At 45.6% G+C, this 13,677-nt stretch overlaps 2 protein-coding genes across 5 annotated transcripts in view; one reads left to right on the top strand and one right to left on the bottom strand.

Annotated features, from left to right (window-relative positions):
* The window catches only part of chchd3a (coiled-coil-helix-coiled-coil-helix domain containing 3a), a 58,274-nt gene extending 55,548 nt beyond the window's left edge, over positions 1–2,726 (bottom strand). The window contains exons 1-2 of one of the 3 annotated variants that reach the window (XM_027025557.2): positions 2,493–2,726; positions 1,216–1,342 (exon numbers count right to left, since the gene is read on the bottom strand). In XM_027025557.2, coding sequence (XP_026881358.1) covers positions 1,216–1,342; positions 2,493–2,651 — 286 coding nt within the window. In that variant the 5' untranslated portion in view covers positions 2,652–2,726. Of the gene's footprint in view, positions 1–1,215; positions 1,356–2,492 lie in introns of all 3 variants that reach the window. The other 2 variants (XM_027025556.2, XM_027025558.2) reach the window with 2 other exon arrangements.
* A 6,461-nt stretch (positions 2,727–9,187) lies between these two features.
* exoc4 (exocyst complex component 4) overlaps positions 9,188–13,677 on the top strand; it is a 110,023-nt gene continuing 105,533 nt past the window's right edge. For both annotated transcript variants that reach the window (XM_035528010.1, XM_035528011.1), the window contains exons 1-3: positions 9,188–9,288; positions 11,445–11,634; positions 12,675–12,869. In XM_035528010.1, the coding sequence (XP_035383903.1) occupies positions 9,209–9,288; positions 11,445–11,634; positions 12,675–12,869 (465 nt within the window). In that variant the 5' untranslated portion in view covers positions 9,188–9,208. The remainder of the gene's footprint in view (positions 9,289–11,444; positions 11,635–12,674; positions 12,870–13,677) is intronic.

The raw sequence follows: 13,677 nt of genomic DNA on the forward strand, positions 1-13,677 counted from the left end.
TGCTATATGTCCACGTAAAAAAAGTATCCTGCCATAAAAGATGTCCAGATCCCTCCATGTGACACACACACACACACACACACACACACACACACACACACACACACACACACACACACGACACCAAAAGGTGGGTGTGTGAGCACTTGAGATTACACGCTTGGGTAGGGTAGCAGGAAATGAGGTTTCAAATCTAGTCCGAAATGACTGAATACCATATTACATATGAAGTCATGATTCACTGAGACGAGAAAGGCCAAGTTCTGGCAGCTGATTGAAGGCCAGGGCCACATCACATTTACTTTAAACGACGTAGAAGCAGAAGTGAATGCGAGCATTTGGTTTAGCCAGCAACACTCTCAGCCCCTTCCAAAGGACAAGCACAACACCTTGGAGGAACAAGTGGAAATGCGACGTCTAATTACAGCAACAATTCATTAACGCAATTACAAGCAAGAATGAATTGTTTCATTAGCCACCTGGTCATAGCTATAAATCATAACATTAAGAGCAGAAGTCTGGGATCAGTTTCCGAAAGAGCAGCTGAACTTTAAAAGGAAGAACTAAAACCGATTGGGCTGTGCTGGGTAATCCAATCTTTAAAAATCCATAATGTAATAATCCTGAATGTGTCACCTATACACAACAGCAGTTAGTGCCAAGAGTGTTCGGAATTAAATCCATGCAGGTCAGCGCGGATGCTAACCTGAAGCCAAAGATTCAGTCAAAGCTAATAGAGTTCCTGTTCTCATTTTCTCTCAATAAAAATACAACTCACAGACTTTCATTCCTACATAAGCATTCGTTTTGGTCGTGTAGCACGACAAAGTAGTCCAAACACTTTCATAAGCACTAATGAAAGACAACAGCTGAACCACTTAGAGACGTGGATGTTTATGATCAAGTTCTCTGAGCTTCACGGAACGTTCATCAACAACACGCGTGTTCCTCCACCCATGTGCCAAAGAACTGCTGCTAACCCACCTGGGGGGGGCATACGGATTCAGCAGTGGTAGCATGGTAGGCAACTGCCTCAGCTGGGGGAAAGGGGGGGGGGGGCAATTATTTCCACACTCAGAACAGCCAGACGCTCAGGAGGCCGTACATGATGTGTATGTCAGGTAGGGGAAGGGTATGAAGTTTAACAGAAGAGGCAAACTCCCCAAGGGTTGCAGACAAGGTAAGCTCCAAGAAAGGCAAAGACACAAAGCTCACCTGTAGGGGGCGACGCAACAGGCTCGGCTGGGGGTGGGGTTGAGGTTGCGGGTGCAGGTCCGGGGGGTGGTGTCGTCTGCTGTATGCCTGATGACTCTCTCATGCGATTTATGACACCCTCAGAGAGCTGGGAAAGAAAACTAAATAAATGTGTACCCACTTTAATGCAGGCCTTTTCTGTGTTGCACCCTTCATACACAGTAGCAGTTCAAAGCTGTTGGCACAAATTGACAACGAAAGAAATAAAAAAAAATTAAAAATAAGGCAAAGCCAATGGTTTAGACTTAGCACTCTGAACAAGATATAACACCAAAACAAAGAGTCATCAGGCCCTTCATAACGTTGGAATAAAAAACAGGAAAAATCATGCCTAATGGTTAAAACAAACAAACAAGCAAACAAAACCCAAGCAAACAAAAAAACAGTTAAAATAAAGTTTTAAAAGCAAGTGTGTAACACTTGGATGGTCTAGAAAGTTGCTATGAAACATTTATAAGTACCACACCTATTAGCAAATGCATACATGCTAACGTGCTCTCAAAAGTAGTTTGTTCTTTACCAGGCACACATTCATACAGCACAATTTTGTTCGTAAACCTTTCACTGAAGTTGTTTATAATTGACGTCTTTTAGTCAAAAAAGTGTTTGGGTTTTTCCTATACATACCACCGACCTAGAATCTATGCAGTTTTTCTCCTTGTTGCTGAGAAGTTATATATATATTAAAGCACTTTACCTTTAATCTAGTGTTTGGTTGTACTATATGCCATTTAGCATACAGGGATGCAACATAAGTGATTTTGAGCATGGTAGAGTTCACCTTCACAGCGCTGGAGGGTAAACAGAACAAAGACACAGTACGCACTAAATAACACTAATATTGTTCGTGCATCAGTTGTGCTATCGAGGGTGGTCTGTCTAACTTGCTCCTGTCCCAGCAACGTCCATGCATGGCACTAAGCCATGTCCTCCAGGAGTAAAACAAAGCGCATGTTTTTAAGTGTCGTTTCAGTTCGATGTCTTCAGACGTGAACTGCAGTAGCTCGTGCGCGCTCTCTCGCCCAAGTTAGGCTAGTTAGCCGACTAGACCGCTAGCCTAGCTGCCTTAAATAACCCCCTCACCCGGATGTCGGGGTTAAAAACACACGAACCGGAGCCGTGGACACAGCGGCTAGCGCTGTTTAAAGCAACTTTAGAGGGCGAAAGCTGTTAATGGTGAAGGTGTAGCTGGCTTAATAGTGAAGTTGTAACAGGTTTAAGCTCCTGTCTTCACTCACCCTGATGCCCTTCACAACCGTCACGTTATCGTTCTCGTCTCGCTCGAGAGACACGCGGCGCGTGCTATTATTGGCTCCCATTTCTGACAAACAACTTTTTTTTGGTTTGGTTTTTAAAAAGACAAAACACGTCGTTACTTCATGAGTTTGTGAACTCATAGACTGACGGAGGACGTTTGCTGAACGGAGTGCGTGAACGCTCGAGCCACACGCTTCCGCCCGTCACGCTTTGAGCGGCCTATCGGAGCGCGCGGGAACGTTCCACGCTCGTGACGCGTTCGAAGAGCGCGGAGTGAGAGCACGCGACAGCCGCTCGAGGTCGGAAAGACCCCAGCGAATAAGGTCTGGGATTAACACGCGGATAGCTACGAAAAGGATTTAAAACCGTGCGATTAAAAGAAAGAAAGAAAGACAGAAAGATCCAGATAACTCTACCATTATACTGGAATGTATCTGGCAGTCTTAAAGTATATACTACAAAATCGTAATAGCACAAAAAAATAGATTTGTTTTAAAATGAAAAAATACACCATTATTTCTTGTTTTTGGACATTGCGCTACGACCGGTGTTTGGACGCGTTGCTGAAATGTCCTGCACAGAGCAGGTGCAGTATGGAATGTGGCAGGCTCACGCAGCTAAATTGAATGTGCATCACATAAATTATACAATTTTGGGGATTTTGATCTCAGTGTAGGCCTACATTTTTTGGAAATCCCCAAAATAAATAACAATAACTCAGTGCTGGATTCGTATAATACTTCATGTATTATACGAATCCAGCACAGAAATCTGATGAATACCATCACAAACTCCATAATTTTACAAATATATGCAGTAATTATGATTAAAAAAAAAAAAAAAAAAAAAAACAACCTTAAAAAGACACCGGACACCCGACGCAACGGTGACGCGCGCATCCGCGGTAACCCGTCGTCATAGGTGCGATTAGACGTCAGAAACAGTGTTGTGAAATGACGTAATGGGGGGGGCGGCTGTAAAGAAGCTCCGCCTTTACAAACTGGGATTAGGCTATGAGCCGGAAAAGGCAATGGGGTGGAAGTCCTCAAAGATTTGTCCTTCTCTGTACCCTAATGACCACTACTGTCTTCGTTAGAGCAGTACAAGATTAATGCAGATTCAACACAGAATGTTTACTCAGCACATTTTTTGGTTGTTATTATTGTAAGTTCAAAATGAATTACACTTTGACAAATAAGCAACACTAGAAAACTTCAGATATGATTTTTTATTTAACGTTTTGTTATGCTTGAAATCCTTTGTTATAAGAAATATAACAGTTTTAACAACTCCTTCAGTGGGACGTCAGTCAGGCATTGGTCAAGAGTGATGACTCATAAGTGTCCATTTACAAATTTAAAATATGAAACCATCACACTGGAAAACAAGGCTGTTGTTGTTTTGTGGTTATGAACATGCTTTCCATATCTGACCAGAAACAAACTAAAACCTAAGACCACGGTTGCAGGCAACCGGTTGGTTAATTGTTCATTACTATCTGCACAATGTGACATTGTGGTGATTTGGGGCTTTCTGCCTGTTCACATTGTCCTTTAAAACAATAGCCTAACCTAAGATATTAAGACTAACCTTAACATAAACATTACCCCATTTTTTAACCTCACAATGCTTCAAAAGCAGAAGGAAACACTTTCTACAACAGGAAAGAATGCAGCCTAATGAGCCCATTGGAGATGATTGGCTCAGCACACAGCTTGCACAGCCTATACGAACATAAAACCCAAAAGCTGAAGGCTCGTTGAAGGTAGAAGCTCAGTGTTTCGATGAACAGCTGTCTTGATGTCTGCAGGGTTTGTGTTTGAGCTGCCACACTGACATATAGATCCTTTTGATAATGTAGACAAGTGAACGGCGCGCGAGCACTTTGCTTAAATGCATTGCAGCGCTTGGCGTCGAGCAGCAAGGCCGATCTCCTCTCCCCTGGCCTCTCCGTGCATCTGTTCTGTACACATAGCTAGAGGGTGGATTTCTGATGCTTAGACAGCTTAGACCACGTAGGACGCGCATGTGGCGTTGGGGTGCGTTTTTGTCCCTGCTGCGAAGCGACTGCACTGTAAGTCAGAAAGGACGCGCGCGGTCACCGTGTGTCTGTCCACGGGCAGGCTTGCTCGGATCCGTAGAGCTGAATCGCGGCTGCCGTTCTATTGCGCAATCAGCTTACCTGGCGGATCGGCGCGGGTGCTGGAGCGCGTCTGAGGGCACCGCGGCTGCAGCCTGCATGGGCCCGGTGGGTGGAGAGCCAGAGATACGCTTGCTGGTAATATAAACCGCACATTCCAAGGCCAATTTGACTTGTAGCACCAGTCTGAGAGTCCTAATATCAGCTCGTTTGATTCTGAAAGCAGGTTCCCCCCCCCCCCCCCCATGCGTTTGCATGCAGCTATCCAGGCTGCCAAAATACCGTGGATTATTAACTTGTTAAGTGGACATGACTCGTCTGCATAATGCCAGTTGGAAGTCTTCAAAGGCGTGTTACTATGGTGTAGTACTACGGTACTTCGCTCACCCTGAGTTCACCTTCAGGTGGGAAACGGTGGAAAAAACAGCTATAATACACTTCAGTACGTGGTGATAACCGTGACCCCGTCGTCATGTTTACTGAGGAGTGGCAAGAAAGAAGTCGTACAGGATATGACCTTATGACCTTGAATTTTAAAACAGTCCCCGATTATCTGCAGCCATGAATGACAACACTTTGTCTGCTGACATCATGACACAAAAAAGCAAATCGATTTTTTGATTGGTTGCTCTTTTCCTTGTGATTTGCATACATATATATTTTATCAGATCCTATATTTTCAGTCTGTTGCATTAATCTGTTAAAATACAAAGTAATAAACTCTAATGAATTACATATAAATTGTGTTACTGCTTTGTAAATCACAACATAATTAAGTGTGGGTGTTTATTTACCACAAATAATGCAAGCCCTTATTTTACATCGGAGCGCATTCCTGTCCTGGGTCAGATTCCTGGACCTGTTTTATTAAGTCCTGTTTCCCAGGGTTGTGGATAAGGAATCATGTTCTTTAGCTCTACACATGACAGACCTTTAGTCCTCGCAGTAAAAAACAAAGACACTGTACACAGGTTTCCTACACCGTGTCCGTAGGATTCCTAAACACGGGCTTCCGTGGGAATCCTTTGATCCCAGTTTAGGAACCGTGGCAAACTGAAAGGATGAAAGGGACCTCAGCTGTCAGCAAAGGACAGTAGATTAGCCAGAGTGATGGACCATTGGCTGTAAAGAGCGCTGATAAGAACTCCAAAATTAAATTTAGCTCAGAGGTCTGTGCAGCTATAGGAAGAAGAAAAGGAACCCAGAGGGTTTTTTGTTTCTTTTTTCTTTTTTTTGGAGGGAAACACAAAGATCGCCTAGTTTGTTATCTCTACTGTCCACGGAGGCATCAGTCAGTGCAGAGACGGCCACATCGACCTCTCCCACTGGATCAATGCCCTTTTCTCTTGGGTTTGTTACAGCAGAGATTGTCAAGAGATGCTGAAGGGAAGGTGCACTGCTCACCACTCACTGCCAAACTCAGAGGAATGGACTACCTTTGGGAAAAAAACAATTAATTAGACTTGTTTTGCTTGGATATACTCTGTGTGTGTGTGTGTGTGTGTGTGTGTGTGTACATGCGCGCGCGTGTGTTTGCCTGTGTGTATGCATCTAAAAAAGATTCCAGGGAGTAACTGCGGTAGTAGAAGAAAATAACAGAGTACATAAGGTTTTTAGAGAAACAGGACATATCGGCCAGAGTATCTGAAGTTCTAGGAGGCGGAACCAGTTTCTATATGAAAAAGTCGATGTTTAAATCATAACATTCGTACCGTGGAGTTTTAAAGTTCTGAGAGTGCATAAAACATCTTGCGTGTTGTTCCTGAATAGAAACCTCAGTGGAGTGTTTTCCCTTAACCAGGGGAATTACACAAGGGTGCTAGATAAAACCCTCAAATGAGGTTTGGTGGCAGTAACGTTCCACTGTTTCCATGGCAGCCTCCTCACATTAACTGAAGAAACTGTGACTAGCAAAACACCACAAGGCTTTTTATCATGAGGATTTCACTTTTGAGGGTCCAGTTTTCAAGGGAATTAAAAAAAAAAAAAAAAAAAAAAATCAAAATGAAAAATAAGGAGAACAAGACAATAAATGATTTAGCAGTGACAGCTATGCCTTGTCATTAACTAATGGTGAAATAAGGAGAAATAAAATTGCTAAATTTGTAGCTCCACAGCTGTTTCTTGACAGGAGGGGATTCAACCCCAGACGATCGGCCAGGTACCACAGAGCTGGCACATCACTGGAGCAGAGTCAACTGTACTGACCAGCATTCAGTAAAGTAGACCACTAGTTCGCTAGGTATAGCTCAGATGTGGTCTACATGAGTATTCAAATATGTAAAATGCTTTGACAGGCCTGTGTTAATCAACTGATTTTAATTTTAAGGGGAGAGTTTGTTATGCAACTTTTTTTATGGAACTTTATGCAACTTAACAGTTTACTTAAGGGACCATGTAAGGGTGTATGACCACTTACCTTAAGAAAACATTAAAGGTAGAATTTAAGGCAATTTTGGTTAAAATGGCAAATATACTGAGAGTGAGGCTTTTGAACATTATCAATGAATGCATCCAAGACACTGTAGTTAAGTTTAATTGAGTCCAGCTTGACAGATCTGCGGAGCAGGTGTTCACAGGTAGCAACAACTCCCTGTAACGCGCCGGCCCTGTTTGACTGTTTGGTTGAGCGGCACACAGAAAACGGGGCCGTGTTCCAATTTGGTGACGAGGTTGAGAAGGGTGGAGATCGTGAGCAATTGCACGCACCAGAGCTGATGTTTCCTGTTTCCCGGAGTTCACTGTGCTCACAGACGCCAGTGACTATGTGATCTGCGTCATCCTCCCACAGGTGCGGGACAAGGGACAGGGAGTTGTGGACTGTGTGACATGGAGGGGGTGTTGCCTGACGTAGCAGGGATACGTCATCTCTACCTGTGCCACTGCGGTGAGCACTGGCTGCACTTTACTGCCTAGGCTGGTGGGGGTCAGAGAGCGCAGAGGCCAGGTCACAAGGGGGGTCAGAGAGCGCAGAGGCCAGGTCACAAGGGGGGTCAGAGAGCGCAGAGGTCAGGTCACAAGGGGGGTCAGAGAGCGCAGAGGCCAGGTCACAAGGGGGGTCAGAGAGCGCAGAGGCCAGGTCACAAGGGGGGTCAGAGAGCGCAGAGGCCAGGTCACAAGGGGGGTCAGAGAGCGCAGAGGCCAGGTCACAAGGGGGGTCAGAGAGTGCAGAGGCCAGGTCACAACGGGGGTCAGAGAGGGGAGGCGGCTGAGAGGAGCACTGCTGTTGTCATCACGCCCGGTGACCTCGGCCTCGGGCGGGTATGTACACACGCACGCTGCTTCACTCTCTGCTCCTGCGTGCCCAGGAAGAGGTGCCAGGAACCTCTGTCCTCGTGGCCCTGGGTTATTTTAGGAAATGCCCTGGCTGGAATTTCAAGGGACTGGAACTACACCACTCCATCTACAAAGTGACGGCTTCGGGGAGGACAGCGTGCCCAGATCGGGCTGTGCTGAGGGACGCCGCATCCACAGCGTTCAACAGCTCACCAGACGTTGCCAGGGAAACGTCTGTGATCACCAGAGAAGAGCTTATAACACAGGCTTCCGGAGGAAGCCACTGTCGCCAGGAGCACGGCTGTGGCTGTTTAACCCACACTGCAGGGAGACTCACTGTGCCAAGCTCCAGTCAGCCTGGGAGAGCCTATGGGAGGTAAAGGAGTATCCAGGAGAGAGGGTTTTCCGGGACCAACTCGCCCTGTACCGGCCCAGTGAAAGAGACGCTGTGACCAGCCAGGAGGCCGGACAGACTGTTGGGGCATCAAGCGACAAGAACTGGGGCCCCCCACAGAACTTGTGCTGGCCAGAGAGGCTGACAGACTTGGCCAGACTGGGACAGTAACTGCAGTATAAACAACACACACCTGCAGGCTTCAGAAACTTGAACCCTTGGTTGGAGGGGGGGTTCATGCTAATGGTTGATTAAGCTCATGTTTATAAATGTTTTACCCTCATTGTGGACCTCTGTCTGAATCATCTCCCTCGATTTAGTGAGACGTTTAACGACATAGAACATTGATGACACTTGCGGCACTCACACATAACAACGACCAGTGTAGACAGGAACAATGACATATCACACACACGATCACAGTAACAATGACCAACGACGAAGCCCACACAGGGGCTTTAAATAGACAGACAAACACTTAACATCAACCGCTGTACAGGTGTGTGCCATCACGGAGGGTGTGGCTACAAACTGGTGAACCCCCATGCACGCGGCAGGCCATACCACGTGACTCGTGCTGGGGGAGAGCGTTCTGTGACTATATATATATATATATGTATAAAAAAAAAAAAATATATATATATATATATATATATATATATATATATATATATATATATATATATATATATATATATATATATATATATAATAGTTTAAATAAAGACAAAAAACAAAACTGCTACAGAAGCCGTTAGACAGCACCAGGTGAAATACTTCATTTCCCATGAAGGCTCTGCTCTCCGCACCCACCCTGTAACACCGCGCGTTCTGATTGGCCTAGCCCACTCCCTCCCTCGCGCGCCTGAGGGAGCAGTAGCGGGAACATGGCGGCTGACACGGGCCGATATAGGAGCGCAGTCTCCAAGAGCAAAGACCCGTCTGGCTTGTTAATCTCTGTTATACGGTAAGATGGGGATTTTAAGTTAAGTTAATGTATTATTTTCAATTCCGTGGTATTTGTTTCCTGCTGGCCCTTTAGGAGAGTTGATGATAACGGCATGCAAAAACAAAGCAAAGACCATAACAGCTAGCTTATCTTAGCTTAGCTTATCTTAGGTGAGGCCGCAGACATCCTGGCGTGTGACGGCTCAGCTCAGGCCAGGTAGCGCTAGTTTAGTTTAGTTTAGTTTTTTCATGCCATGTTCAAGTCTGTGCACAGCAAATACGTGGTAATAAACTGGAGCTCATAGAACTCGACTGTTCAATGTGGCATTTATCGCATTTTCTACATCTATATCTGTATATATAGTCTCTCTCATTCATTCACTTATTTATTATATATATAGTGTGTATGTATGTATGTATGTATGTATGTATGTGTGCATGTATATGTATATGTATATGTATGTGTATGTGTGTGTGTGTGTGTGTGTGTGTATATATATATATATATATATATATATATATAAATAAGTGTTAGTGTATAATTAGCCAGCGCGATTTTGTTGCGTTCAATCATTTAAGACATCAAATGTGTTGCCTTTGCCTTCTGTCTTTATTGAAATGTAATTTTATTTTATCTCGAGAGAGAAAGTCTTTTTCAGCCTCTCGTAACGTGTTCCTTGTCGTATTACTGGAATATCGGTTAACTAGCGAGTTTTCCATTTGATCTGACCAAGCGTTCATCATGGGGCAGGGCTGTCCCTGAAAACCCAGTAGATGGCTCATCTGTGAATGAACAGTAGCCAAAACCGCCGCTGTCGGACTCCTTTCGCTGACCAAAGCCAACATTTGTACTTTTCATTTTAGGTGAACAGTTGCTGAATAAAGTCATGAAGGTAATAGCTGCCGTTTGAACTTTTGGCGCTGTTTGTGGTCCAAGTGTGGTCCACAGGTGACAGCATGAGGGGCAGAAAAAAAACCAAACTGCACTGTAAGCAAACGGTCCAGCCAAAGGATCACTCAGGTGGCCATTACAATTCAGCGGTTTCCTTCTGTGGCTCTCTGACCTTCCACAGGAGATCACATGAGGAGATGATTGAAGGCCTATGAGATGATTATATTAAGGGAGGAGTACAGAAAGACAAAAGATGCACTTTTACTGTAGTACGTAGAGGAGGGAAGGGAAAAAAAAGCACAAACTCAGCACTGAGGCCGTGAACTCCAGCAAAGGGTCATCATTTGTGTAGCCCGCAGAACAACACCCATGGCGCTAGACGTTATGTTTCGAGCCTGGCTTTGTCCGTGCTGTTGATCATTTGGGCTAAGGTTACCTCCAGGTCACCATTGGTATGCTCCGTCTTTCCCAGGACAGAGTGCGCCTACGGCACTGCAGAGCAAGTCCTTTCATCGTAGCTGTAACGTGATGAATATCCTTGTAATCTAACCTTGAAAAACACAGCGTTTGCATAGTCCAGGCTCTCTCGTCACCTTTCCCATCCGCCCGCCCGCCCACACACACACACACACCTTTTTTAGCAGTGACAATCAAGTCCGGGGAAGGGAGCCTTCTTACACTGACGCCCCCCCGACGGAGAGGCAGACTGGGGGAGTGTGGAGGCTGTAATGAGCTCTGTGGGGAGGCTGTGCTCTGGTTGCCTTTGCTTTGTCATGAGCTGCAGTGGAGAGGAATCAGGACAGCTTCTTTGAGTTCTGCCGTTGTCCTTGGCGTTCGGCCACCTGGGAATTGTTGAGTGGCCGTTGTCCCCAGTCGTTGTCTGAGTTAGTGGACGAGTTTTCTTCGCATGAAACGGACGGGCCAATTAAAAGTATGTTGCCTAAAGTCAACCGCAGCTTTCCAAATGCCAGCCGCATAATAATTGATATGAGTGAATACGAGTCCAGAAATGCCTTACAGAAACGTCTTGCACTTGTTGAATGTTTGAACAATACTGAAGTCGTCTAGACAGTAGCACTTAATCATTGTAAATGAGAAACTGTAAAAATCGACTTGGAACAAGCGGCACATCCATGTGTGAGGAGCTGCCAGCACTGTTTTAGAGTCACACCACGTGTGACGTGACGCGTGCTGTGGTCTGGGTTTTGTTTTAACTCCTCTTCTTCAAAGCCATTCTGGGCCGATCTGACGTGCTCCAAACGTCCTGCGTTGTCGTCCCACAGGACTCTGTCGACCAGCGATGATGTGCAGGACAGGGAGACAGAAAAGAGTCGCCTGGAGGAGGCGTACGAGAAATGCGACCGAGATTTGGACGAGCTCATAGTCCAGCACTACACTGAACTGACCACCGCCATCCGGACCTACCAGAGCATCACGGAAAGAATCACGAGTTCTCGTAATAAGATCAAACAGGTGAGGGCATGGGTGCGCACAGACGTGCGCATGCGCACGCACCGGCACACGCACACACTGAAAAATCATATAAATGCACTACCATGCCTCAGTGTACTCGCATATTCCCAAATACTGACCCGCGCGTACGTGTTTGTGGGTGGAGAGGGAAGAAGACAGGAGAGAGTGGTGCTGAATGTAATAGACTGTCCTGTATGGAAAATCCTGCATTGAAAGTCCTGTATTGAAAATCAACAGTTTTTCCACGACTGCATTGTGTAACACGCGTCCCAGTCGGAGCGGCATCACAGCACTTCGGGTGGGCTGATGGGTCATCCCTGAAGCCCTCGGCTGTTTTTGGGGTGTCACAACTGTCTTCTCATCAGCAATGTCTTCAATGAGACACACACACACGCACGCACACACTCTAGAGAAATTAAGGAAAGGCTGAAAGCTCGACATGTTCTGTGGTTAATGTTCTTGATGAGAGATGCCGAGGGAGCAGATATCACTCATTCCTCTCATTTACACATTATTTGTAAATGTCCCACCTTATTGGGGTGATCTGTAAAGGTGTTTAAGTGAAGAATGTTTTTGTTTGCATGTGTGCCTCAGTTTACGTGTGTGTCTATATATTTAACATGTATATAAATCATATTAAATACACATTATATGCAAAAACAAAATACTTTGACCTTTTCTACATAAGTTGGTTGCAGAAGCTTTGGCAACAGTAATGTCCTTTTTTGATTTTTTTTGAGTTGATTTTTGCCCCTTGTTAATGTTCCATGGGTGTGTTTATGATTCACATAAACATATCACAGTAAAATCCCTTAAACTTTGTGAAATGTAATAAAATATCAGTGACAGTAAATATAACTGTAATACAAAGAACGTTTCCCCAAAATATTCAAAAGCTGCTTAGACAGAATTGTAGGTGGGGGACAGTTAGCGTTGTAGCGCCCAAGCTAGCTTGTACCCCATCAGCCCAGATGGGCGTGTTGTTCTGAGGTCTTAGTTCTGAGCTGTTCCTGACTGCTGGGTTGGCACTGTGCTCTAAGGTTAAGGAGAACCTGCTGTCCTGTAAGATGCTGCTGCACTGTAAGCGGGATGAGCTCAGGAAGCTGTGGATCGAGGGCATTGAGCACAAGCACGTCCTCAACCTCCTGGACGAGATCGAGAACATCAAACAGGTCCCGCAGAAACTGGAGGCTAGCATGGCTAGCAAACACTACTTGCAGGCCACCGACATGCTGGTGAGTGTGTGTGTGTGTGTGTGTGTGTGTGTGTGTGTGTGTGTGTGTGTGTGTGTGTGTGTGTGTGTGTGTGTGTGTGTGTGTGTGTGTGTGTGTGTGAGGGAGGGAGAGAGAGAGAGAGAGCCTGTGTTTGTGTTGAGCACCAAGGATAATGGGAGTTTAACTGGTTCTTACACACAGATGTCCATTTCAATGTAAATGTAAGTTAATCCTTAAAGTGTATTAACACTAAAGTTGGAAGACTACTACGAGATTTCTCACTAGTCAGCTACACCTCATCCTAAACTTCCTCAAAGACCAGGAGCAGTGCTGAAGAAGCAAGCATTTAGTCTGGTGTGTGTTTGCAACAGTGCCTCTGTGGGGCTCCTGCAGCATGTCATGTAGTTCCTGTACTCTCCTTCACTGTTTCCCAACCCTCGCCCTGCCAGACACGGGCAATTAGCAGCTTACCTCCTCCCTCCCTCCCTCCCTCTCTCTCTCTCTCTCTCTCTCTCTCTGCCTGGATATCTTCCGTTCTCTGCTGGGGAAGCCCCCCCCCCCCGGTCCTGTGACAGTGTAGACTCAGGTGGGACTGCCAGTGTCAATTACTGCATACACAGTGTTTCAATTTGCAGGTCTGTCATAGCAACACTGTGGAAGCAGGCGGTGTCCTGCGCGCCACTCTGGTCAGGCTCCCTGGTGTGAGGCCTCCACACAGGATGTCACTTATTACCTCACGCATCTGCCATGCTGAGGTCTCCCCGCCTTCACAACTTCTCCTCTTCTCTCCTTTATTTTCTCCCCTCCCCTCCCTGTCTGTCATGCTGTT

This window comes from Electrophorus electricus, chromosome 7 (genome assembly GCF_013358815.1).
Source record: "Electrophorus electricus isolate fEleEle1 chromosome 7, fEleEle1.pri, whole genome shotgun sequence".
NCBI lineage: Eukaryota > Metazoa > Chordata > Actinopteri > Gymnotiformes > Gymnotidae > Electrophorus > Electrophorus electricus.